This window comes from Callorhinus ursinus, unplaced genomic scaffold, assembly GCF_003265705.2.
Source record: "Callorhinus ursinus isolate GAN/ISIS: 27379988/994484 unplaced genomic scaffold, GSC_fseal_2.0 scaffold10, whole genome shotgun sequence".
Lineage (NCBI taxonomy): Eukaryota > Metazoa > Chordata > Mammalia > Carnivora > Otariidae > Callorhinus > Callorhinus ursinus.
In genome coordinates this window covers 19,267,974-19,293,560 of record NW_027397072.1, presented here as the reverse complement: position 1 = coordinate 19,293,560, position 25,587 = coordinate 19,267,974, and the positions used below count along the sequence as shown (strand labels likewise).

General features: G+C 53.6%; 1 protein-coding gene across 6 annotated transcripts in view; it reads right to left on the bottom strand.

Moving 5' to 3' along the window:
• The window catches only part of KLHL29 (kelch like family member 29), a 301,122-nt gene that overhangs the window by 134,437 nt on the left and 141,098 nt on the right, over window positions 1-25,587 (bottom strand). For 5 of the 6 annotated variants that reach the window (XR_012379640.1, XM_073897038.1, XM_073897040.1 and 2 more), the window contains one exon: window positions 5,268-5,597. Coding sequence is in view for 5 of the 6 variants with exons in the window: in XM_073897038.1 (XP_073753139.1) it covers window positions 5,268-5,552 (285 nt within the window). In the remaining variant the exon portion in view is untranslated. Of the gene's footprint in view, window positions 1-5,267; window positions 5,601-25,587 lie in introns of all 6 variants that reach the window. The other variant, XM_073897039.1, reaches the window with a different exon arrangement.

Here is a 25,587-nt window from a genome sequence, read left to right as displayed (position 1 = left end):
GTCTCACGGCGCATGATCAGTGCCTGATCATTTATCACAGGGGAAATCACACATTCTCATTCACGGAGCAAGAACAGTCTTCTGGATAAAATCACGCACAGTCTGGAAATTCACCACAAAAGGGACTTGAGTGATTCTCCCAACCGAGCCCACTCAGCAGCCTTTGATTTTCAGTGTGAATACAAGAGGAAAGGGAGGTCTGCTTCTCCTTCTGTAACTGTGCAAGAGCATCCCTTATCCATTCACGGACGCCGCAGAACCACATGATGGGGAGGGGCCGGCCGGGCGGGGCCTCGAGGTCATTCACACAATTCCCCACGGAAATCCCAGCTCATCTCCCCCTAGGAGGGGCACCTCTCCAGAGAACCTAGAGTGTATGGGGAAAGACGCTGTGGCTGGTGCCATCTCTCTAATGACAAATATCCACCCTGAAAGCCCCAAATGCTCATAAATGTAAAAAAAAAATCAGGGTGTTTGGTGCTCTGAGGACGGAGCCTACAGGTTTCACGGCCCCTTTTGGTTTTCCTCGGGCCCCTGACACCAGCTAAGTCTCTCTCTTCCCAGCCCAGATTATTTTTCAAGGGCTTAGTTCCAAGGAACGATGGGAATGTTTCGGCATGAGTGCTCCTGACCACAAGGAAAAAAGCCCCCAACACATTTCACAGACATCAGCCAGGATTCTGCAAAGTCCATTCTTTCAAGAACAAAATTGCATTTTATGAAGCCGTCCCTTTTCTGTTTCATCTGTCAGGCAGGTTTGCCAAGAATAATTTAAATTTCATGCAGCGGCAACTGCGGGGCGGCAGGGTTTCCCCTCCACCCGGCAAACAGGCCCGGCCTTGAGGCTTCGTTTCTGCTTCTCGGGGCCACCCTCCTCCCGGGGGCCTGACGGCCTGCAGCCCAGAGTGGCCATGGTGGGCCAGGCACAGGGCTGTCCCCGCTCTCGGCGTCCTCATGCCTCTCCAGTCAGGGGAGGGCCCCCACCAGCGCCAACCTCCAGGGGGCCGGTTTCACCCCGCGGGTCTGGACACTTGGTTCGACCCGATCTCTGAGGCAGCTTTTAAAATTAACTTTTATTTAGTGCTTTATGGGTAGCAGGTGCTGTTCTAAGCTTTCCCACACATCCGAATTTAACCAATCCCCACAACGTCTTCACGAGGAAGATGCTATTCTTACTCCCATTTTAGAGACAATGAGACTCAGAGACATAGTCAGCTCCTAAGAGGCAGAGGTGGGATTCAAACCTGGTTCTGTCTGATGTGACAGCCTGAAGCTCTCACTAGCTCTGCAGTGTAGAGTTGGCAGAACCTTTGGGCTACATTTCCCCACCTCACCCAAGGGGTAAATCTGCCCATTTTCTTGCAGACTGGGCTTTGCTGTCAGGTAGGTGGTTGAAGGGCTGGAGAAGTTACGGTCACAATGCTGCACTGACGGTTACCATGGAGAGCGCACTGTGCCAGGCAGCCTGCAGCAAGCAAAGGAGCCAGCCCAGGCGGTCTGCTTCTCACTTGTCAGGGGCCCTCGGCAAGCCTCCTTTCCTCTGGGCCTCAGATTCTAACCGGCAAAACAGAGCGGCCGGAGGGCACGGTCCCTCTGCTTCTCTCAGGCTCTGGGGACTTGTGTGTGTGTGTGAGTGTGTGTGAGTGTGTATGAGTGAGTGTGTGGGTGCGCGTGTGCGTATGTATGAATGAATGCATGGGTGCGTGTGTGTGAGTGTGTGTGTGTGTGTGTGTATGTGTTGCATTTGGTCACACACTCCCCCTGCCTCAGTGGCCCAGGAATCTGTGCTTGTCCAACTGGACTTTCATCAAAGACCAGCAAGAAATCCTCAGGCCACAGGAAAATGAAGAAACATAAAAATCAACAGAGGCCTAAGGCAGCAGCGACAGAAAGAATTGTCATCACCTCGCTCACCAGCCACAGGGAGCCTGGTCAAGCCTTCCCTACCCTGGGGCGCTGGGACCGTCCCCCACAGCATGGCAGAAGCAGCCCCCGTACTGAGGGTGAGCTGGTGGCCAGGCTCATGGGAGTCGGGGCAGGAGAGGGGCAGGCTGTCTCTGCATGGGTGGTGATGGCATAGGATGCCAGTGGTCACCCCCAGCCCCCAGAGAGCTGTGACACCCCACTCCATGCCCAGCCCAGGGGGTCGCTAAGGCCTGACAGCACTAACACTTGTCCCTGAGAGTCACCTTGGGGACCTTTGCCCGAGTTCTCAGGCATGACTGGCCCACATGTGGCACCAGACCCTTCACTGAGGAAGGCAGGCCGGTGTTCAAGCCCCCACTGGCACACTCCAGGGTAGCAGGGACACATGGCTCTGTTCCTGGCTCCCATGCAGGCCCCTCCCTCAGCCCCCTCCCACCAGAGTGGGGTCTTGGCCCTGTATACACACTGCACTTCCCTGGAAGGAAGGGGTCTGGTGGCTAAAAAAGCTTTAAAATCCCCTCACTCCATCATCAGGCTCACTAGGTGATGCGGACTCTTGGTCATCACTGGACGCCCTCCCTCTAGCTCCCCTTGCTGCCATGATGTCACCTTGGTCATGTCATGCTTCCGTGTCACAGACGTGAGCTCTAACCACTCAGAAACACAATTTGCTTTCCCCACGTGCTTGGGGCCTAGCTCCTGTTTCTCATCGAAAGACTTACCTTTTTCTCTTGGTGAGGTTAGAAATGATCCTTCTCCGAAGGGGCATGCCCTGTCCCCTAGGCTTCTCCTGGGTGACAGTGACAACATGGCAGGGGTGACAACTACCATGTGCCAGGCTTGGCTCTGTTCTGAGCACTGCATATATGTTTGAACTCACACAATGCTCACAACAACTCTGGGAGGCAGGTGCTACTACCTATTCCCATTTTGCAGAAGCGAGGCCCAGAGAGGTTAGGTTAACTTGTCCAGGGCTGCTCAGCTAGTAAGAGATAGGGCAGAAGCCAAACCCAGGCAGGCTGGCCCCCCAGTCTGTCTTCATCCACAACACTAACCTGCCTCTGCCAATAACCTCAACGGCAGAGACAGTCTCAGGTCATTTGGTCACACCGTCCAGGTCACAGACCTGTGTGTTTTCCGAGGGCCAGAGCTAGGCCTTGGCCGCTTGGTAAAGACGTAGCTTGTTGACCAGGGAAATCACAGATACCTCGGTTGGGGCCTGCCTGTCAATTGAGGTGGTGCGGGCATGGGGTTAGACTAATAGGCTGGGGGACAGGCGTCTGGCGGGGGCCGCCGCTTGGGCCAGATGACAGAGAGGCACCACGGCCCAAATTCAATGACAGTGTTCTGGACAGAAGCTGCTGCTGGCTATTTTCCTCCTTCTCCCCTGCACACCCCGTTCTCCTGAGCATCTCAAAAAACCCAGGGTGGAAGCAGGCATCTTTGTTTGATCGGACCAGCTCCTGCAGGTCTGGAGCTGGGCTGGAGATGGTTACAGAGGTGACACGTGCCAAGGAGCTGACTGTCCCACAGGCATGAACTTTCGCCCCCTCTCCCCTCCCAGCCCCCCAGGGCAGTCCTCCCCATGCTGTTTTCTATCATAGGCTGGGCTCCTTTCCCCCCATGTGCTGTGGTTTGGGGCTCCGCCAGTGAGGGATGCTGAATACCAAGCTGCTTGGGAGCAAAGCAGGAGCTGTGTGGGCAGGACAGCCCTGTGTGAGGGGCCCTGACTGCCAAGTGCCCTCCAGCACCCCAGCCTAGAGGGCCAAACCCCTGCCCCAGGTGCAGCCCCACAGCATCCCTAAAAAGGCCTCCACCCAGAGAGGGCCGAAGTCATCAAGTGGGCTCCCAGGTCCAGTTTCTCTCTCTGCTGACCTGGAGCCCCCAGTGGTCAGCTCCAGAAGCTGCCATTGTCCAGATGGCCAACAGCTGGCCCTCCTGAGCAGCTGCCAGATGTGGCTGGTGGGGCAGCCGGCTGGCTCCACCAGGCAGAGGTCACTGCATCGGCACCCAGGGGAGAAATACGATTGGCTGGGCTGGGGGCGTCGTGCCCAAATAACCTTGCATCTCCTCTCCCCCGTCCGACATTCCTTCCCTCCCCACTGAGGTGGGGAGGTATTTTCATAACAGGAAAATAAAATCAATAAAGCACTGCTGCAAGATGTCAGCGTGCTCCGAGCTGGCCTCCAATAGTTCCATTGTCTCGGGCCTCCGCTGGGCTCTGGGCCGGCAGCGCTCAGTTATTAATGGGAAGCAGGGCTGAAAGGGAGTTTTGAAAATTACGGAGACAAAGGCTCAGCACACCTGGAGCGTGGCTTTCCCACACCATGGCCACCTCACAATGGCCTCAACGGGCCTCCCCTGCCTTTAACTTCTCCCACAACTTTTATGAAAGCAGGGAAGAAAACACTAGACACACACACACACACACACACACACACACACAGATGCACGCACGCGCACGCACACGCTGGCTCGGAGAGGGCTCCTGGAGGCCGCTCTGAATGGCTGGAAGAGGCAAAGGTGGCCTGCAGAGCCCCTGCTCGGCCAAGGAAAGGAAACAGGATGGTCATAAACAGGGCTTCCTGCCCCTGGCGTGGGCCCATCCCCGAGGGTCTCTGAGTGGCGCGAGGGGGACCAGCTCAGCCTGAAGCGAGGCAAGAGCCTTGGTACCATTTTCATTTCAGTCTCTCTGTTAGGAACACAGCCTGGTTTCTGCTGTCATTCCCAAGGCTGGAGCCGCCTCCGGAAAAGAGCAATTGCCCCGAAGCGGACTGCTGGGGCCCAAGTCCTGTGTCCCCAAGGAAGGTCCAGCCTTGGACCAGCTCTCACAGACTTGGTGTGTCTCAGTAGCCCCAGCTGACAGGTGGGGGACAAAAAGCACTGATTCATGCAGTTGGGTGAGGCTGGGAAGAATTCTTCAGCAGAGTAGTTAATAAGTAGTAGATTTATGACCATTTATGCCTTACTGCTGGTCACTATCTTCTTGCAAACCCAAGTCACTGGCGCCCGAGGAGGACTTGCACAGTCTAAAGTCACCTATTTAGGGAATCTTTATGGACAACTTGGAGTTTGCCGTCCCTACACGCATTTAATCAACATGGCCTAGGACGACAGGTAGCTTCAGACCTGCTTATCTTACAAGGGAGTCGCAGACAGAGAGACTTGACAGCAAATGAAACCATGTGACCCTTCAAAGGTTGGCCGGCCCAGCTCCAGGGAGTACTCTGGGGAACAGGGTGGCCAGGGCCCAGGCTATGAGCCCGCGGAGCCAGCCCGGGCCTTCAGGGGAACAGGGGCCCCGGTGCCCAGCTCCAGCTCAGAGAGGCCACCAGGCTTACCTTGGTGGTGACGGTGGAGGCCGAGCTGGCCACGAGGCTGGTGATGGCCTCGCCACTGCCCGTAGTGCAGGGAGCCGGGGCCGTGGCAGGTGTGGGCAGCCGAGAGGGCACCCCAGGCAGCGGCAGGAGGCCGGGCCGGGCACTGAGGCTGCTGGCCGTGCCGCCACCGGCCCCGGCTGTGGCATTGCAGATGCTGGTGGTCCCATGCGTCCCGTTGGCACTCCACTCGCGGCGGTCCCAGCCCACCCGGTAATCTCTTTCGAAGCGGCTGTGGTGCCGGGACATCTTGCTGGGCCGTGGTTGCTCCTCACAGGGAAACCGAGGCCGGACCTGCTGGCACAGAGTGGAGAGGAGGCGATTTAGACCAACAGCAGCCCTGCTAGGAGGCCAGGAGGGCAGCAACGCCCGTCGGCATCTAGTAAGCGCCTTCTCTGGGTGCAAAAAAGGGCTTTCAATAGCTGATAGCTGATCTCATATTCACAGCAAGCCCACAATGCATGGATCGTTAGCCCCACATCACTGGGGCAGGGGATAAATGGTTTGTCTGGGATCACGTGGCAAAAGTGTAGTAGACAAGATTTGAACCCAGTGTCAGTTGAAGAGTAACGCCTTCTGTTCTGCAGCGCCACACTGCCCTGAAGGATGCGCGTGTGCTCGTAGGAACTGCGGTTGGGATTTTATCCCACCATCTCCACCGTGGAAACAAGATCCTGGGAACTCCTCAACACTGTGATGGGGAGAACAGCTACATCTGTAGCCTCCCTTCCTAGTGGACAAGGCCTTTTTACGTAAACCTCACTGTATCCTTCTCGTAGCCCATGAGCTGGCCAGGCATTGCTCATCCCAGTTTACGGACCAAGTTGCTGTTTGAGAGTAAGTGACTTCCCTGAGGTCAGAGACGTAGGAAGGGAGAAGGCGGCCAGAATCTCTCACCTTCAGACTGTAGCCCAACGTAGGACTCCAGGCTGAGAAGGTGTTAAGCCCCTGGGCGTTAAAAGTTCTTTATAACCCTATGATTTAGCTGCCGGCACAAGAGACCCCCATGCTCCCTGCGAACCGGACATCTCCCATGCGACTTTCCTGAGTATCCGAACGTAAGGCCCTCAGGGTTGTCATGGAGACCTAGACACACCAGGATACTGAGGGCCCCCTGCATCACAAGGATTGGGATTTGCTCAGCATTACAGAGACTCCCCCAGCTTCTTACATAGCCTGGGTCTGATGTCACCCTTGGTTATGAAGGACGTAAAGATACAGGAGAGGCTGACTCGGCCGGAGAGGCAGAGGGGAGAGGGATGGGAGAGCCCGAACACAGTGGGCACGCTGGAGAGGGGTCTGTCCTGCACATCACATCCTCAGCTCCGGCCACTGCTCAGGCTCGGTTTTCTTTGACTCTTTTCCACTCTGCCACCACTTCCCGTCTGGGGTGTGAGCTCCTGGAGGTCTGGGGTAGCTCCTGGCTCATTTCCCTAGCCTGCAAATCCAGCTGTCATGGAGGCGGGCTCTGGAATTACTGGCTAGTGGGTGGACAGGCCACCTAGTTTAAAAATTCCTATCAATCCTGATCCTACTCTGGTGTTTGCACATCAGATCTAGTTGTCGACTTCTGGCGCCACTGAGCCAAGCTTGGGCCTCACCCTGGTGACCTGCTCCCTGCGTCCTACTTGCGTGGTTGGCGGGTACTGGCAGTCACCGTCCCCTCCCTTGGCACCGCTCCCGCCACCAGGCACAAGGAGCACGCCGAAGCAGAGCTGACCGTGGCCTCTTAAAGTGGATGGGGGTGCTCCTTGTTTATCATTATGCTTCACGGCTTACACAATACCACAACATTATTTTTTCATCTATTCAATATTACACAGTAAAAAAAAAAAAAAAAACGAATTCCCCTTTGGCCACCCCCTCACAGACTTCTCTTGAGAGAGTTGTTTAAATAGCTCTCGTCACTTTTCTCCCCCCCGCCCAGGCTGCAGCTTGCTCTGATGTGGCTTTTGCTCTCACCACACCTTGGGAGTTGGTCTCACCCAGGTCACAAATGATCTGCTTGTAAAATCCCATGGGACACTCAAGCCTTGTCTTCTCTCACATTTGGCATGGTCGATCTCTCTCTCTCTCTCTGAGATTTCTGAGATACCACGCTCTCTGAGATGATCTCTCTCAGAGATTTCTGAGACACCATGCTCTCTCCCCGTTTTGTTCTCCTTGGCAAGGCAACTTTTCCTCCGCTCATCCTTAGGGATCCATTATTTCCTCCTCTTATTTTCCCACCCTACGCACTCTCCTTGGACAATCTCATCAGCTGTCACCTCTTTCCCTGATGGCTCTCAAGGCCACATGCTAGCACCTTGTCCATCCTCAGCTCCACACCCCCTGTCCTACCATCTGAAATACTGGCTGCCCCACAGGTACCTCAGTACTGGCTGCCCCACAGGTACCTCAGTACTGGCTGCCCCACAGGTACCTCAGTACTGGCTGTCCCACAGGTACCTCAGTACTGGCTGCCCCACAGGTACCTCAGTACTGGCTGCCCCACAGGTACCTCAGTACTGGCTGCCCCACAGGTACCTCAGTACCGGATGCCCCAGAATTAACTCACTGCTCTTTTGCCCACTCATTCTCAGGAATCCCTTCTAGCAGACAGGAAGTCCTGTCTGCTCTGCAAGCCCATTTCCCCATCTCCATTCATATATTCAACAGTGTGGTCTTTGATTCTGTCGCCCCAGCTGCTTCCCTGATCTGCCCCCCTCCCTCTGCACATCCACCACCCCGACTCATTGTGTCCCACATAGATTATTTCCACATCTCCTTGCTCCAGTCTTGCCCTTTTTACCCATTCTCTACCCAACAGCCCTTGTGACTTTTTTAGTTTTTAAAGATTTATTTATTTGAGAGACAGAGAAAGAGAGAAAGAGTGTGCACTGGCGGGGGTGGGAGGAGAGGCGGAGGCAGAGAGAGTCTTGAGCTGACTCCAGGCTGAGCATGGAGCCTGATGCGGGGCTCGATCTCACAACCCTGAGATAATAACCTGAGCCGAAACAAAGAGTTATATGCTTAACCGACTGCGCACCCCAGGTGCCCCCCACCTTGTGATTTTTTTTAAAAGCACAAATCTGATCACCATACTTTACTCTCCTGCTTTAAATCCTATCCTTCAGAATAAGGTCCAGACTTCTCAGTGTGACCCAGGAGACACCTGAGGATTCTAGCATCACCATTCACTCTTCGCGCAATGCCCGGCCATCCCAAACACCTTACAGTTTCTGAAGGCATCGTGCCCTCTCTCAGCTTGGGGTTCAAGCCCCTGTTGCTACTTTGCCAGGAATGGATTCCCACTCTTTCCACGGCCAAGCCCTGCATGTCTGTTATGACTCAGCTCAGGCACTGACTCTTCTAGGAGGCTGCATGGACCCACCTCCTCTGGATCAGGCAAGAGGGCCCCCCCTCTATCCCCCTGGACACCTGGCCTCCACCACCCCATCCCAGCATCAGTGCCTGAGTATATTTGCTACCTTGAGAACAGTTCCTGGCTTATTGTCTTTGTGACCTTAGCACCTAACACAGTGTCCGGGATAGAAGGGTATTCAGTATACATTTGCTGAATGAATAAACAAATGTTTATTTCTTCTTAATTGCTGAATGTTTCCAGAAGAGACAAACATGTTTGTGTGAAGGAAGAAGCTCAGACACAAAAATCTTGAGTCTTCCACCTGGAAATTCTGTGTAGGTACCAGGGTAAGGAAATGTCTTATCTTCCCAGTAGGTCAGACCTGGAACCTCCAAGGATGGCTCCGAAGGAGAACAGAATCTCTGCATGTCCAGGGTTAGCCGGACCCCACAGCTTAGGCTCCCGTTTCCCAAGATTCACCTGCAAGGCTCTTCCTAATGATAAGCACCTCAGGGCCGTTTCCCTAGGTTGGATCCTAAGTATGGCAGAGATGATGTCACAAAGTTCACCACACTGTGACCTCTCTCCAACCACCCAGGAAGACCTCCCCACTGCCTCCCTTGCACTTAGGTTGGGGATCACACATCTGAATTCAGGCAGCTAGAATGAGTGGGGAGGAGATGGAGAACATTCCCAGATCTGGCCCTTTAAGAGCATCTTCTATTAACCTTAGCTCGCTCCACCTGCCATGGTAACCTTGGAGGTGCAAGAGGGTTGCCCCACCAGCGTTGGACTTGGCACGATTGGGACATAAATCTTCATCATGTTAAGGCACTGAGATTGCGAGCTTATTTGTTACTGAAGCCTGGCCTAGCCCAACTGATAACGTAAGTCAGCACTTACATTCCCACAAAACAACCCAACTTCACATATTATCAAGGAAATCATCTCCTTCCAGCTGGTGAAGATAGAGATGAGAAGGGCAGACTTGTTGAGATGTGCCCACGGGTGGGCACAGCATGCTCGAGAGCAGGTCAACGGGGCCTCCTGAACCCCAAGGACGCCTCTCATGGCCGTAGAGCCCATCAGCTCGCTGCCTCAGGGACCACCTGCTGCCGCACAATGTGACTCCATGGCACCCACGGTCCCAGCAGCCCGAAACTCCTGCCCCCCGCCCCCCCGGCCCCGCTGCTCATCTCTTCAAGGCTCCGTATCACGCTAGCGAGGAGCTGGAGGGGACTCAGGCAGCCTGGAGACCACACAGTCTGGTTTGAGCCTCTTTAAGTGTATTCAAAACAAAGGTCAACACTTTGCACGCCAGGTTTGGGTTTGCCTTCATTTCTCAATTTAATTCCCCCTTTCAAACGGAATGAAAGAAATGTGTTGCACAGTTTACCTGGGGTGTGGCAACTTCAGTATTTCCTGCTGGGCACGGAGCCAGTGTGTCCAAAAGGTCCTGTGTGCCCACATGTGCACCTGGGGTGGTGGCGGGGAGGCAGCAGGAAGGGCTCGTCGGGGCGGGAGGAGGCCCCACGTGGACAGGGCGCCTCAGACAAGACTGGTCAAGCAATTACAGACAAAACACACAGATGTGCTTCCTTGTCGGGGTGAGCACCTCTTCCTGGCAGGCTGCTGGCGAGCCGGCAGAGCTTGGCACAGGGCCCTTCACCGAGGGACAGAGGGGAGTCTGGGCAGGAGACATTCCTCTGAATGTTGGGTGTACTTCTAGCTCCGGTTCCGAACCTTTGCCCACCACCTGTCTCTAGATGCCTGAGCTCCACGTCACTCCCCTTTCTGTGCTCCTGATGCCCAGATCTGAATCATGCCCGGCCTCTACTCCGAACCACAGCTTCCCTTTTTTCAGTTTTGCACACCCTCTGAAAAGGAGCCGTCTCTTCCTTAGAAGAAACTGTCTAAGAATTTGATCCAAAGTTTTAGGTGTTATTTGTTTTTACATTTTCTAAAACATGCTTGGATTACCTCTAGAATGATAGAAAAGGTAATGTGAAATGAATATCTTTTTCGTCGGTACTTTGGAGTCCTATAAGAAATAGTCTGGGGCTATGGAGCCTACCCTATGCATCCTTCCCTGCCAGGAAATAGGGGCTCCACCCCAGTAAGTGCCTGGCTTAAGGCCCAGTTCAGGCTCTGGAAACCCCACAGAGCTGGACCCTCTTCTGTTCCTGCTCCAGTCAGATCCCAAAACCCAACCAGGCCCCAGGTGTTTGGGTACCTCTCTGGCCACCGCTCAGCCTGGTCATTGAGTTGTTGGGTTTCAGAGCCTCTCTGCAAAGGGGCCCACACTCCCTGCCCTGTCTGGTGAAGCCACGCTCCACTGGCTGCCAGAGTCTGAGTGCTGAGACTGTCCTGTCTGCTCTGCAGGCCCAGAACTCTCAGTGACTGCTCCAGGACTCAGGCCTGGGGCCCCAGGCAGTGGAAAGAGAGCCGAGTTGGGGGTCAAGAGGGCTGAGTGTGAACCCCAGCACTACCCCTTACTAGTTCTGAAAACTCAGGGTTGCCTCTGGTGGTTCATCTGGAGAGTAGGGAGGGACAGCCCTACTGCCCCCAGGACCCACGAGAAAATCCAGCCTGACTCCAGTGAGGCCTCTGCGCAGGGCGAAGAGCCCTATCCCTGGGCAATGATCAGACCCTAAAGTTATAGGGTGGACAAAGGTAGGCCAGCAGGAGCCAGTTTTCCAGGATGAGGACAAAGGAGACAGCCAACTATGAAGATGTGTGTGGTCTAGTGTCTGAAACACAGCCATGGACTCCCCAAGACCCCCATGCTAGGTGGATGGGACCCTGTAGGGTGCTCTGCCTGCCAGGGCCCCTGGGAGAGAACAGACTTGGGTGGGACTAAGGTCATCTTCAGCTGAATACCTGTGACCAGGGGGATCTTGTATCAGGAAACCTAGGGCCTGCCTTGTCGGATCGCCTTCTCCCACTAGCTCGGGGTGCCACGACAGACTCAGGCCCAGGTTTATGAAAGGCCTGGGCCATCCGGGGCCTGAGGAGAGCCTGGAGGAGGGGACTCAGCTGACACCTAGGCTCAGCCCCAGTGCCTCGGCTATGTTTCTGTAATTCAGTCTCCTGGACGCTTGCTGGGTCCCAGATCAGCAACCCTGCCCCAGAGATTTGCCTCCACATGAATAATTCATGAGTAAATAATTCAGAGTTGCGTGTGCCATTGTCATCAGTGTTATTTGTGCCAGGCTGGGGCATGGGGGCCACTGTCTAGGAGCCCACAGCGCTGGCCACATGGACAGGCACACCGTGCACACCTGAACACACATCAGGATGACGGCGTTCTGTGTCCGGGGACACCCACGATGCGCTCTGGAGGCTGGTTGTGGCCACACATATTGACATGCCCGTGTGCACATGCTGTACCCAGGAGCCCAGGTGGCTAATGACCCTCTCCTCGCTCATGTCATGAAGGTACGTGCAGGAGAGGGCGCCGGCTGTGAGGGCCCTGAAGGTGTGATTAATCCACAGAAGGTAGGGGAGCCCGCACTGCCTCCAGACAGGGAGCTGAGGAATGAGCCACGGCCTGTCCAGCCAGATTGGAAAATGTATGATTGCCTCATTTGGGGGAGACGTGCTGCCAAGTCGGTTGGAACAGGCCGTGCCCATCTTTCTTATTTTCTTTTCCCTCTCTGCATCTTTTAGCCTTTCTTCTGAAGCAAAATAATAAATAGCAGCTGAAAGACCATCTTGGCAAATGCAACACAAAGGAAAACTCCAGGTGCTTCTGGAGAAGCCGGCCTGGCCACGACTTGGCACAGATACTGGCGGGAGCTGGGGTGCCCCTCAGGCATGCCTCCCTGCTTCCTGGAGTTGCTTCAGCTCCCACTGACCCCCAGCCCTGCCGAGCCCCCACTAACTCAGAAGACTCGCCTCTGGCTGAGGCTGTAGGAGGCACTCTCTGCCCGGCCCTCTCTTCCTGGAGCTCACAGAGGCAGGCCTACGACCCAGCGATGGGCTGGCCTGTTCTGCCTCCCACGTGATTGCTGTTCTTGCAAGGCTGTGCTCCCTAAAGGCAGACCCCCTCCGCCCCAATCCTCCATGGGACTGTCTGGGCACAGGGTGGGCACCTGGATCAAAGTGGCACGTCCTTTCCAGCTCAGAACACACTGCGGGGTGGAGACTAGGTGAGGTGAGAGGTGCCTGGGAGTGAAAAATGCAAGAAGGACTGTGTCAGGATCCACCCCACACTTGCTCAGTCCTGAAAGTGAGGCCTCCTCACGTTTACCTTACCCTCCTCACCCCGGTCCTGGCGCTGCCCTTGAGGGAGAGAGGTAGTGCTCAGGGATGTGCAGGTGCTGAGCACCTCCAGGTGGATATGAAATGTGTGGCTGGTGGGAGCACACCAAGGTGGCAGCCCCGGTCCAAGCCCTGTTTCAAATCCTTTGGATCCGCTCAGATGCTAAGGAAGTTCTGGAACATTCACAGGCTAACAGCAGCCTCTGCCTGGTCCTCTGTAGGATGAGTGACCCGAGGTGTGATTTTATTGTTAGTTTTTTCTCTTAAAATACCAAAGCCCCAGTGGGCTGGACATAGTCATCATCACACCTCCCCTCTGCTCTGGAAGGGCCTTTCCCTTCTACCTTACCTTGCCCAGCCATGAGGGTCCTCGTGTGAACCCTCCCCTCCCACCACCACCATCAGCCGCTCACTCAGCAGGGAAAGGGTAGAGAGTGTCCAGCCCAAGTGCCAGGCTGGAGTGGCTCATCCCAGCCTTCTGGCTTAGTTGCTGGCAGGTTCCACCAAGACCTGCTACAGCTCCAAGGTCTGGACCCACAAGCAGCCTCTACCAAGCGCTGCAGGGGAGAAAGAGTCAGGGATGTGACAACTCAGATTAGACCTCTGACCTCTGCTTCCTCCCCCCAGGGGGGGCATCGATCTCTGTAACAGGAGGCTTTAAGGTGTCATCTTTACCTTCAAAGGGAGACTGGGCACCTGCTTTATTTCCCAGGTCTTGGCCTATCCAAAGCTTTGGGGGAGACACAACCCAGCAGACCCTAGACCAGTGGGTGCACTGGCCTCAGGGGAGGGCAGGGAGGAGGCCCCGGCATGAAAGGTCCAGCAGCGGTCACAGCAACAACTATATGGCCTTATAGGCTCACAGCTCTTATCCCTCACTAGGTTCTTTGCAAGCCACCTCATCATTTGCTTCTCACGACATCCCAGCTGTGCAGGCTGGGATGCACTTGACACTTGCATTTCATAGGTGAGGAAAAAGAAGACAGAAGACCAGGACTGGGGTAGTAGTGTGTGCCCCCTAACCCACAGCGTGGTCTGTGGTCTGCAGCATCACCCTAGAAGCTTGTTGGGGTGCAGAATTGCAGGCGCCGTCCCAGCACTACTGAGTAGGAATCTGCCTTTTGCACAGTATACCTGGGGGGGGGGGGATGACACAGCTGCAGGTTACAGCCCCAGACGTGCCAGCCTAAGATCCGCCTCTTAGCAGGACCAGAGTCGGCCCTAGGACCCAGGCCTCCTGACACTCGGCAACACTCACCACTGCACCATGGTCCTTGGAAGGTGCTGGGGGCAGAAGTATTTTGGGGAAAAGCCATATTCCATAATTACAGGGCTTAATACATGACCTAAAAAGACAAATGTTTCAAAATGCTTTTCTGATGATAGGTTTCAGGAAAAATGCCACGGATTCCTTTTCTGGGCACAATTGCTCACGCAAAAAGCAATCTCTCTGCCTCGGGAAGGTGGTATCCAGTGCCCGTTTTAGATGAACAATATTAAAAGAACAAGCCTCTCATTTCCCTCCCTTCCCATGTGCAACTTTGCTTTGAGAAATCTGCCTGTGGGTTTTGATGTAGTGATTTTTTTTTCGAAGAGACGCACATGATTCAGAGACTTTTCTCATGGGACTAATTGACTAGGCATTTGTGCTATTGCTATGGGTGTAAATCATTATAATGGTGATAATGAAAAATAAAAAAGATATTGGAAATGACAGTTGGCAACATAATATCAGCATAAACTGGGGGAAGAAGGGAGGCGTGTATAAATTAGGGGCTCGTAAACATCAGGATCGATGGGGCTGCTATGGCGGGCACTGTTTGATCGCTTAGAGGGGGCATTAGCCACAGTTACCGTTACCAGGAGCCATCTTTGTTCCTCTGACTCCTTGTTCTTGGGGGCTCCATGGGGAGCGGAATCCCTGAAATCTGGAGCCTGCTCTCCCACGGCCCTGCAAACACTCGACTGCAGCACTGGGAGCTAGACTTTGCCATCACCTCCCTTCTCCAAACGGGCCTTCTGCTGTCTCACAGGCTGCCTCTCAGGCATGCCTGATTATTCTGAATCTCGCAGAATTGACTAATTCGACGAGATCTCTCTTCACAGCAAATGGTGTTCATCAGTGACCCGAGCTGATGAATAAATCCCACTCGGTGCCTGGAGCCAGACCCAGCAGCAAGAGTTACAGAGAAGAAAGACTGATGCTCTCTCTATTTGGCTGCCAAAAATGCCCTTGCAATTTGCTTTCTTCTAGACAAGAGTCTATTCAAAAGTCTATTTGGAAACATTAGGGAACGGCCGTCACATGGCCGGCAGATCATACTGCCTGTGACAGGATATTATCTTCCTTGGTAGAGACTCCACCATGCTTTTATTTCCCTGATTAAGTAGTGTCTGATGGCTGTGGGATTGCTCAGAGGGCTGGGGACATTACAATCCCTGTCCAGAGTGCATATGGGACCGACAGCCTCGTGGAACCTTCTTGGGCAAGCACACCGCTTCCTCGTCCCCACCTCTGGTGGGACCTGGGGGAACTTCTACTTATCCAGAATATCTTCCTGGGAAACCACCAAGTAGCCGACCATCCCTGCTTCTAGGAGTCAGGATTCTGTGCCTCCTTTTCCCTCCCAAGCAACCCCCTAGGCAAGCCCTTGGGTTAATACGTTGTTCTGCCTTTCCCTTGTCAAACCGCTTTCGATATACTGACCACCTCTCTCCTCGTGCCCGGCTCTGTGCGAGATCCCAAAGGCCGGTGAGGACAGGCACCCAGAACCCATGCTGCTCACTGGGACTGCCTCCCGGGATCAGCAGGGGAGGGGAGGTGTGGGGGGCGCCTGGTCCTGACCACCGAGGCCTTGTTTTGGCCGCACTCCTGCTGACCTCTCTGCCAAGGGCCAGGCTTGTCTCAGACCTCACAGCCTCTTTGGCTCTTGTTTTGGCAGCTGCCACCCTATCTTGATGTACTTGCTTCAGATTTTCACCGTCTTTATTCTATGTCCATGTTTTTAATTTAATTTAATTAAAAAAACAAAACAAAACAAAAAAAAGAACCACCCAGACCAGAGGGTAGCCTGTTGTGAGGTTGTGTGTTTTATCACCACCCAAGCATGCAAACGAGGCGGCCTCTGTTGACAAGTTCACATCTCCAGTGCAGAGCTGGCTGTTTGAACAGCTTGTGTGCAGTAATTGAAACATAGATTTTTGTTGCCTTTCTGTTTATTTTTAGATTAACCAAGCAGGGATACTTGGCTTCCAGGCTGCCACCTCCACCCCTGTTGGGCAGTGTGGGACCACTGGCCCCAGGCGTACCAGCAGCAAGGACCACCATGTGCCCCCTGGGGGCTCCCCCAGGACTGTCCTGGGTTTGTCCTGCACCTGACTCTGGTTTTGCCCTTCACTGTGATCCCCAGGGCCCAAAGCTGGGAAGCCGATGAATACAGGATGCCCACCAGCTGTCTCCTAACTCCCAGGTCCCTGAAGACTGCCCCATTCCCACTGTGCTAAACTCTCACAGAAGTTCTGGGGTCGGCCAACCCCTTTGATGATAGTGGGACTGAGGCACAGAGCGGTAGGGCAGGGATGGAACTAGAATCCAGAATTGGCATTTCCAGGGCAAAGGGGGCTCCAACAAAAGAAGGGTCACATGGCTCAGAGAAGATTCTCTCAGCATCCATTTTCTATTTGGGCCATTTTAAAAGAAATTATGGTCTCATTGGCCTGGATAGGTGGGTTATGCTACGATGATGGCCCCAAATCTCAGGGGCTTAAACTATAACGTGTGCTTTTCACTCACGTTGCACACTCCCTGCTGGTCAGCTGGGGCCCTGAGCCAGGCTGTCTTTCCTTAGGATCCATGCTAAGGCAGAGCCTACCTCCCCCTCGTCTCATTGCCAGGCAGGGGCCCCTCCGACGTTTACTGAGCCGAACTGTCCTGAGGGCAGGGGTGTGAGCGAGAAGGACGTGACCACGCACAAGCGTCTTCAGACCTTTCTCTTCTATGGAATATCTCCACCTGTACTCTGTGCCACCTCCTCCCAGAAGCCCTCCCAGCGCACCCAGACAGCAGGGATAGCCGACCCAGGCCTCCTCTGGCACGCAGCACGGCTCTCTTCTCATTCTAGATCCCATGAAATGATAGATGTGTAGTGGGTTTGTTGAACAGGCTGAACTCAGTGGGATAGCAACAGCAAACAGATTTCTTTTTCTCCCACTTCTTTCCTTTACATCTACTCTGTTGGACCCAAACAGCTTTATTTGGCGGGGGTGGAGGGAGGGGGCACTTTTGGGTACGACTTCTGTTATTATTACTGGAGCACCACCCACCTGCAGAGGTGGTTCTTCTGCCTGTGGGCCCTGTGGTGGCCTCTGTGCTGTGTGAGGGTGCTTCCTGCAGAGCACTAATAACCAGCACCCTGCGGGCTGTCCTCTGGGGTGGGGTCTTCCAAGATGGCTCCAGTCTGGCTCCCTTGTGCAGTGTCCACTCTGGAAGCATGACCATGACATTACCTTGACCCGATGATGGTCAAGGTCAACTCTGGTCCTGCAGAGTCAGGCACATTGAGTGCTCCCAGCTTGAGGAAACCCAAGTCATACCCTCCCCAGTGCTCCAGGCTTGGGGAAGCACCAGGGAGATTGTCTTGAGTTGATGTCGGGGTCGGGGGGTGGAGGGAGTGGAGGGGTCACCTCCCCAGGAGGAAGGGAAAAGACTCAGCACCCCTCCTAGCACAACTCTGCTCAGGGGTGTTCTCTCCTGCAATCTCAAGACCTTCCTAATTTAGGGGCTGGTGGAGGGATAGAGGGGGCCTGGGGCTATCTAGTTCCTATTTTTAATGTGGTGGTACTGGGCACCTTTCACGCTTAGCCTTGAACCTTGTCTGAGTCTCCAAGACAACAGGAACAGTATAATTTAACATCCTGCTACAGATAATTCAATCCTTCTCTGGTTCAGTATTTGCCTCCTCCAGGAAGCCTTCCTGATGACGCCAGGTTACTCTGCTACTTCATCCTTTGGTCGTGCTGCCTTCTAGCCCTTGCTCTGCAGAGTCCTGTGTACCCGATCACACACTAAGCTCTGAAAACACACAGCACTGGCCCCTTCCCACTGGTTGCCTGGGTGGAAACCCTACTTACAGCCATCAGTCATATCCTTGGCCCATAGTCACATTTGTGTAGATGCAGACTGCAAAGAGTTCAGCTCCAGGGTCTACTAAGGACAAGGGAATGGGCAGTCTGAGGACAATTGGGGATGACAGAGTCAGGGTCACTGAATGGGTGCTGGACAGCTGTCTACAGGCCAGATCTCAGCTGCAACAGCCCCAGGAGTGGGAGTGAGATGCCTATCTGTTCTCAGCTCAGCCCAGTCCAGGCTGTAGGCACAAGCAGCCCATTTACAAGGGACCAGCCTTCAGCAGGCACTCAGAGCGGGGCTGACACCCCAATGTCTGGGGTTCAACAAAGGATGCTACAGAGGTCTGGGCTTAGATACGGAGGGGAGGGTTAGGAAGGGAGTCCCTGCTTGGGCCTGGGGGACTCTGGCATCAGAAGCCAGCCTGGCATCATCGGGGTGGACTTCCGGGACCAGAATAAAAGGAGCTCAGTGTTACCCAGGGCAGAGAAGAGGACTGGCCTGGTGCCCCTTCCCCTGGCTTCATGGGAAATGACTGTCCTCAGGAGCAGCAGGTAGGGCGTGCCCACCCCACAGCCCCTGGGGCCCTATGGGAAGGGCGTGGTGAACTCATCACAAAGTCAGAGCAGAGATGCCAAATGCCCTTTGCTTACATGGGCATGAGGTGGTGTCCGCCTCACTCCCCACACCTGAGCTTTCGCTTGCATTGGCCTCCTGACCTGGGGACCCTTCTCTGTTGTGCTGAGCCATCCTCACCCAGCTGCAAGGGGGCAGTGGGGAGGAGAGGCAAGGAGCATTTACTGAGCACCTCCAGCACACGGGTCACTCTGCAAGTCACTTAAGCTGTGTGAGTCCTAGCATGGCCTCCATTTTATGGGGGGGGGTGGAACTGAGGCTCACACATTAGGTGCTTGCTCTTATCTCTGGCTTTAAGGCCAGGGCCCTTTCCACTTCATTTCTGGACTGGACTCCCAGACAGCCCCAGCCGTGCAGACCTTCACCTCAAACTCCTGATGCTTCTTATAGGTCCAACTGCATGACTGATGGCTGTTCTCTCCATCTCCCTCCATCTCTCTCCATCTCCCTCCTGGCCATCCTGGCATGAGCCGCCATTATCTCTCACCTGGGTTTCTGTTGGAGTCTCCAAACTGCCTTGCCCTCATTTAGTGCATTCTTCACGCAGCAGCCAGAGTGACTCTGATAAAATGCAAGTCTGACCATCTCATGCTTCAACCAAATCCCTGCAATGGTTCTCATGTCAAAAAGCCAAACCCTTACAAGGTCCATGAGGCCCTCGTGCCCACTTCCCTCTCTCACTCTGTCTCTCCTGCAACAACACAGCCCTAGTACATGGTCCTCCTTGCAGCTTGTCCAGCAGCCTAGGCCCCCCTCCTACCTCAGGACCTTTGTACCTGCTGCTTCCTCTGCTTGCCCCACATTACCTTCTCAGTGACCTTCTCCGATCATCTTATTTTAAAGTGACCGGCTCTTCCCTTGCTTTATTTTTTGATTGCTCTTAATCCTTCTCTCAGACGACACAGTTTACTTAGATTTCTCTGTCTCGCTCAAGCTGAAATGCAAGTTCTGTAAAGGTAGTGCTTTATAAGTATCGATTCATGTAATCCACAAACACTCCACTGTTGATGATGGCTCTCTCCATTTTCCTGATGAGGAATCAGGTGCACACGGGTCAAACGACTTGCCCAAATCAATCGGGTCGGAGGTGGAAGAACCAGGACCCCCACCCAGGCAGTGTGGCTCTTAGTCACCGCTCTCTGACCACCAGTTCTGTTCACGGCTGTATCTCGGTTCAGACAGTGCCTGGCCTCTTGTCAGCACCCAGTAAATGATGAACTCAGTAAATGATGAATCGCGTAAATTCATTCATGCGAATGAATGCGTGAATCCCACAACTCCAGGTCAGCGCGGGCCAGTGCTATCCCCCCCCCCCAGATGGAGCTATCCTGGATTGAGGACTTCTGCTGTCCCCTCCTACACTGACCCACCCCCCAGGCTGCCCACACCTAATGGGGACAGTGTCACTCAAGGTATGTTAAGGGCATGAATCTGCCCCGAGTCTTGAAGTGGTTCCTTCTGCCTGTGGCCATGAGGAAGGGCCAGTTCGGGCTGGCTGGAAAAACTTCTCCTTCAGAACTGTGGTGAAGACCCCCACATGGCCCAGCCCTGCTCTCACCCTCTGTCGCTGTCCAATGCCACCCCCCCCCACCCCGGCCGAGCCCTGTGAGTCTGCCAGGTGGTGTAGGGGTGGGTAGACTTGAAGGGCTCCTCCAGCCCCGAGCATCCTGTTCATAATGCCCCAGCCCTGGGAGCCCTCAGAGGGGGCAGCCAGCGTTCCCCCAGGAGCAGACACATCTGTGATGCAATTCCTTCGAGGAAAATTACTCAGGCAGCCATTTATTAAAACACAACTGCTCCTGAGGAGGACTTTCAGCAGTGGAAATACCAAATAGCTTTGAAGCTCCAACCATCCCCAAAACCGATGAAGCAGGCTCCTAGGCACTATCTGACTTTTAATCTGTCTGCTCTTTCCCCATCTGGAAGGGCTAATGAAATGCTACACTGTGAGGAAACCAGGAAATAAGTAGCTTCAGAGGTGAGGGACATATATTTAACTTCTTGCCTTGGCCAGCTATTTGCATAAACCTCAAGGGAGTAACAGTAAAGAGAAAAAAAATACTACCATGTGTCTATGGGGCCAGGCACCGTGCTGGAAGATCATCTGCATTTGACATTTGGCGCTCATGGGCAGCCTGGGGAGGGACACTGCATTGTGGTCCCTCTGGCAGAGGCCACTAGTGCTTCCCCATGTCTGTGTCCCCCTCTTTCTTGGGGACCACAGTGGGACGACACTCCCCAGTCCCGCGTGGCTCTAGCTGGGGCTGTATGACTAGGTCTTGCCAGTGTGTGCAAATAGTGTGTGCAAGCCACGTGGGTTCCTCCAGATCTACACCTTCTTCACCCTCTCTCTCTGTTCCCGGCAGGAGATGACAAGGCCCAGGTGCCAGAGACACACCAAGGAAGGAGCTTTTGTTCTTGTGGGGGTCACAGAGCAGACCCAGTGACCGCTCTCCCCCCTTAACCTATGAGTTGGAAAAGAAACAAGCTTCTATTGGACTAAGCCGCTACATTTTGGGATTGCTTGTTAGCAGTTACACTGCCGTGAGTAACACAATCTTAATTTTATAGGTGGAAAAGCAGAGGTTCAGAGAGTTGGAAGTGGCTTTCCTGAGGTCACCGAGAGCCTGGATCCAGCCAAGCATGAGCTGTGCGCTAGCGAGACCTGATTTCCCTGCCTTGGGTGTCCCAGGTGAAAGGCAGCCATGCTGAGCATATCTTCCAGGTCAGCTCCCCAGGGCTGAACAATGCAAAGGCTGACTCCCTGAGGTGCCAGGCAGGGGACTGGCCCTGAGGGATGGTCCCCCGCAGCCTCTGTTGTAGAGAGTGAATGCGGGAAGGGCAGAGGTTGGATGCTGGCTCTCAGGAGATCGTCTTCTTCAAATGCCCGACAAGCTCTGTGGATGGCACGTGCTTTGTGGAAAAGGTCAACTCCAGAAAGCAGGAGACTCAGCAAATCCCCAAATAGCCAGATCCTGAGAGCGGGCTGCCCCTGAGTGCACGTGCCATCTGGAAACGGAACAAGAAATGGGCAGAGGGGGAGTGCCTCCCCCGATAGGCCTGGTTCAGGCCGAGGGCTAATCCCCGCTCAGGCGGGCCCTCTCTGCGGCGGGAGCGCCCTGAGCATGCAGCTTCCAGACAGGCGGCCCTGTGGAGGCTGGAATAAGTCCTCTAGACGCCTCATGAATTTCTGCTCCTTAATGAACATGTGCACAGAAGAAGATCCGATGGAAGAAAAGAGTGGGAAAAGCACAAACTTGCCAGGGAGAAATATGATTGCCAAATTCCGAGGGGCTATTTTAAACAACAGATTAAAGGGATGGAAATGAAAAACAGAACAAAACAAAGCACCACACCACCGTGGTTGCTTGGGTGAGCCTTTTACTCTCATTAATACGGCTTCCCAAGGCCACTGGCGCACCGACGCTGGGAACACAACACGAGGGCTGACTCCTCCAACCACTCCCTGGAGTGCCAATTACCTCCCAGGATTAATTCTTCTGTCTACTAGACAGTTCCAGCAGCCGCGCCGCCGCGGCTACGGCCAGAAACAAGAGCTCCTGGATGGAGGGCACACCTACTGGTTCCTGGGAGCTAGATGTTGGGCCAAAAGCCCACACATTCTCTTGCACAAGAAAAAGGCACCAGCCCTGCTGCTGTCCGCCGGGAGCACCAATTGTGTGGGTTTTTGGCTTGTACTCGGAAAAAAAAACCCCATGCTTTCAACTGTGAGGGGCTTGAGTGAGAATGGTGAACATACTGTATCTGAGACCAGGAATCCAGGGAGAGTAGCTGCCTCAGACGCCGGGAATCACCCTGCAGGCTGGTCAGCTTGTCTTACTGTCCCACTACAACAAAAGGCACATGGAACTGCTGCCAGGCTCCCAGCCCACCAGCCAGCTCTGGCCGGCACTCAGCACCGTGCCAGGGGCTGTGAGGGGCAGCAAGAGAGGAGTTGGTCAGAGGGCTCGCTCAGTGGGGCCACCATCTGGCAGGGTTGGGCCAATCCTCAAGGGGATCGGAGACCATCAGACAGTAAGTGGTATTTCTGCCTAGCGTGCACGCAAGCTCCTTAAGTACTGAGACCTGGTTCTCTCCCCTTGCTTTCCCCACAGCGCTCCACAGTGTTAGCTAGGCCTATGGGTTCCCATCCTTCCGTCCATCCATTTGTCCCTCCCCTCACCCACCCAACCATTCACCCACTCATCGATTCATTTCTCCACCCATTAATGCACCAACTATTCAGGTACTTTGCCAGGCATCAGGAGGATTACTGTAGAGTGAGAAAGGTCTGAGCGGAATTCAGCAGTAAAATTTGGGCTGTCTGGTATCCATTCCTGCTTCATCTGTTAATAGAATTACTGCTTCCCATGTGCACGTGGCCCATTAGATAGGTTTCTGGTGTTCTGACCCACCCCCGGGGGGGAGCACATGACCAGGCCAAGCAAATCAGTGGGCTCTATCCCCCTGGCCATAATGACTCATTCAAGGTTCTTGGCCCAGACAGACCCAAATCCCTTAGATCAGATAGAAGAACTCATAAAACAAAGGTCTCTCTTCCCTCAGAATCATGAACAGTATGGGTGTTGTAAGCTGGAGCTGCTCCTGGCCATCTTCCCTGATTGTGAGGAGGAAGCAATCTGCAGAGCACAGAATGAAGCCAGCCAGAGAGGGAAGCAGAGATGGGAGCCCGACAAGAGTTCTGATATTCTAGGAACTCTTGGGTCTAGCTATGTCGGAAGCTGTTGCCGAAACTTTCAGTTACAAGAGCTAACACATGCTCTTTTTTGCTTAAATTAGCCTGGGCTGGGTTCCTGTCTGCTGCAATCACAAGAGTTCTAGTATGTTCTAATACACTATCAGAAGAACTAAGTTCTGTGCCGCTTAAGAGGAAGTCTGGGATGGAAGGAAATTTCTTTGTGCCTCTCTGGGAAACAGGAAGGAATCAGAGAGAGGGAGAGGGAAAAGAAAGATGCCCAAGATGAAAGAACAGTGTGGGCCAGCACTGCCCAACAGAATTTTCTGCAGTCATGGGGATGTTCTATAATCTGTGCGATCCAGTATGCTAGCCTCCAGTCGCACGTGGCTGCCGAGTCCTCCAAAACTGGCTAATGCGACTGAGGCACCGAATTTTTAATTTTCCAGACTGTTTCCGATTTAGGATGGGGTCCAATTTACGATGTGTTGACTTTACGATGTTGCGAAAGAGATACGTGTCCCATAGAAACCATATTTCAAATTCTGAATTTGGATCTTTCCCCAGGCCAGCGAGATGCAGATACTGTCCCGTGATGCTGGGCGGGGGCAGCCACCATGGCTCCCAGTCCGCCACTCGACCACGAGGGTAAACAACCAATACACAGACAGCCGTTCTGTTCTTTGCTCTCAGTACAGCATTCGGTAAGTGACATAAGATATGCAACACTTTACTCTACAACAGGCTTTGTGTTAGATGATTTTGTCCAACCGTAGGCTAATGGAAGTGTTCTGAGCACATGTAAGGTAGGCTGGGCTAAGCTTCGATGTTCAGTAGGTTAGGTGTAGCAAATGCCTTTTCGACCTAACGAGATTTTCAACTTATGATGCATTTGTCAAGATGTAACCCTGCTGTATGTTGAGGAAGATCTATATATAATTTTAATTAATTTAACTACTACATCTGGCTGGTGGCTACTGTACTGGGCAGGTGTGAACAAAGGCCCTTGGGGAGAAGGTGTGAAGGACCGGGGGGTAAGGGGGCAGGCATGAGGGAGACAGATTGGAGGATGGACAACTGGAAACAGGGAGATCACTGGGGACACGGATGCAAGTAGCCTGGGGAGGAACCGATGAGGGTCTGACGTGGCAGAGGAGACAGGAAGGAGGCAGATATGAGTAGTCAATGGGCAAAGCCAACTCACAGGACTGGGGGCTGGTGTGGCTGTGGAATGCAGAAGGGGATGCACGTGTGCAAGGCAAGTGGAGGATTTTGTTTTTGGATATCCAGAATCTGAGGTGGGAGAACTTCAGGATGGAGGTCGTTTAATAGAAAGCTGGAGGCTGGAGACACAGGGTTTTGGAGCCATTGGGGGTGAGCAGGGAACTGGTCAAACTTGTAGAAAGACAAATGTGCAGCAAGGCTAGAACTGTGACGAAGATTTCCAGGAAGAGGTGGGCAAGGACAAGAGGTGTAAGAAGCAACCAAAGGAGGTAGAGTAAGCAATATAGCATCATCCCGGTCTGCTGGGATTATCTGTGTAAGGCTCATTTTTCTTACCTACAGACATAGTTTTGAGATAACTGAAATTGATTCCTTTAAATATCCAATCTCAAACAAGAACAAAGCATTTTAGCCATCTGAAAGACAAAATGTCTTGAAATACACTGCCTCCTTCCCAACATGCTGCACAGAATGTAACCTAACAGAGACACGGGGCTGCAGAGCAGTGTCACGCAGGGGACCGAGGTTGCCGGGCAGGGGCAGGTCCAAGCACCCGGCCCCAGCTTGTGGTGCCTCCCAGCCATGCACACTGAATTCTAGAGCTTTGCGGCTGCTTCATTTCCCATCAGCTTCCACCAAACATTGCTTGCTTCTTTTATCCTTCCAACTCCTCTCCTTACTCTTGCCAGATCGAGTGTTTGCAGAAATTTGCTTTGAATTCAGAATCCAGGTAATCAATCTTATAGTCAATTTGTATTTTTTTTTTTTTTAAAGAACAATTCTGAATTAAAGCCCAGGGGGTACTGATGAGGAGGAACGAACGGATTCTGGGTGCGCACACTTGGTGATGACTAGTTGTTCCGTCAGCTCCTCAGAGACGCCTTCCTATCTTTGCTCAATCTAGGCTCTGGGCGGGAGCAGTTTCCAGATAAGTGAGAATTGGTGGAGAAAGCAGATGCCCCGACAGTCTTGCCACCCAGGACCTCTTATTCTA